Source organism: Silurus aristotelis, assembly GCF_946808225.1.
Source record: "Silurus aristotelis genome assembly, chromosome: 29".
NCBI lineage: Eukaryota > Metazoa > Chordata > Actinopteri > Siluriformes > Siluridae > Silurus > Silurus aristotelis.
This window is the reverse complement of record NC_139602.1, coordinates 11597970-11599610: the sequence shown is the minus strand read 5'-3', so window position 1 is coordinate 11599610 and position 1641 is coordinate 11597970. Positions and strand designations below refer to the sequence as shown.

General features: G+C 34.3%; 1 protein-coding gene across 1 annotated transcript in view; it reads left to right on the top strand.

The window, feature by feature from the left end:
* LOC310722975 (homeobox protein Hox-C9-like) overlaps positions 1-1641 on the top strand; it is a 2783-nt gene extending 1142 nt beyond the window's left edge. The window contains exon 2 of the mRNA XM_083535826.1: positions 1186-1641. Coding sequence (XP_083391952.1) covers positions 1186-1424 — 239 coding nt within the window. The 3' untranslated portion in view covers positions 1425-1641. The remainder of the gene's footprint in view (positions 1-1185) is intronic.

Below are 1641 nucleotides of genomic sequence, written 5' to 3'. Positions count from 1 at the left end.
ATGTGTCCATAACTGTGTCACTTATCGTTACAATCAAATCAGATATATATTAGTTTAGTAAGGAATGGATAGATAGATAGATAGATAGATAGATAGATAGATAGATAGATAGATAGATAGATAGATAGATAGATAGATAGATAGATAGATAGATAGATAGATAGATAGATAGATAGATAGATAGACACCATGCAGAAGATTCTAATGCACTGAGGCTAATCGGACACTTTGAAAGGCGATACATGGGGATTGAGTTGTCAGCTATGTGCAGTTCATATTTATATATTAAAGTGTTTAATTATAGAGCAAATTCCACACAGGACTTAACTTTAATAAACACGGGGCTATAAAGAGGTTATAAAATCCATAGTGGAGGAAAGTAGAAAAAATACATCAGACACTTCTTGCAAAATGTTAAAGATGTTGAGAAATTCTATCAAAATCATCTACACACACACACACACACACACACACACACACAAGCACACACACACACATACATACACACACACACAAGCACACACACACACATACATACACACACACACAAGCACACACACACACACACACACACACACACACACACACACACACACACAAGCACACACACACACACATACATACACACACACACACACAAGCACACACACACACACACACACACACACACACACACACACACACACACACACACACAAGCACACACACACACATACATACACACACACACACACACACAAGCACACACACACACACACACACACACACACACACACACACACACACACACACACAAGCACACACAAGCACAGCGTATCAGTACAATTTATATTTTTATTGTTCTTTCATACCAATTAAAAGTCTTACAAAAGCACAAACACAGTTTTTGGTTAACTGGCGGATTTTAAAGCCGATAAAGAACATTCTTGTTTTTATGAGATATATATAATTATAATTTTTTTTGTCCTCTATTGCTGTTTAAACACAAATTGACTTGCTAAAGAAAGGATTTAAAGTAAAAGTTTTTTTTTTTTTTAATAATCAGCCTATTTTTGATTGTGTAAATAATTAAAGGATACATTTAAAATTGATCTTAACTCATGGACATCAGACAAAAGCAGTAAAGAAGTGAGTTAAAAAACAGCAGGATAATAATGATTTATTTGTTATCAATTATTTCTCCAGATAACCCCGTGGTCAGTTGGATAAGTGCAAAGTTGACAAGAAAGAAGCGTTGTCCTTTCACTAAATATCAGATTTTAGAGCTGGAAAAGGAATTCTTGTTCAGCATGTACCTGACCCGGGACCGTCGCTATAAGATGGCACGCGACCTCGTTCTCACGGAGCGGCAAGTCAAAATTTGGTTTCAAAATCGGCGAATGAAAATGAAGAAAATGAACCCAGACATGTTTCAATGCAACTAGTGGCTAAGGAAAACATTTTTTAACCAAAACCTCAATTAAACCAAATAATATCATTATAAATAACCCTTTATTGTAATAAATATTATGCTTCCAAAAATTATAACATTCTATTAACTTTATAATGCGAAACATTTAACCTTTTACTTCCCCATTTTGTTTCCTTTTTTATTGTACAGATACAATATGTTATTAAAGAACCATCTGTGTTAAAGTTAAA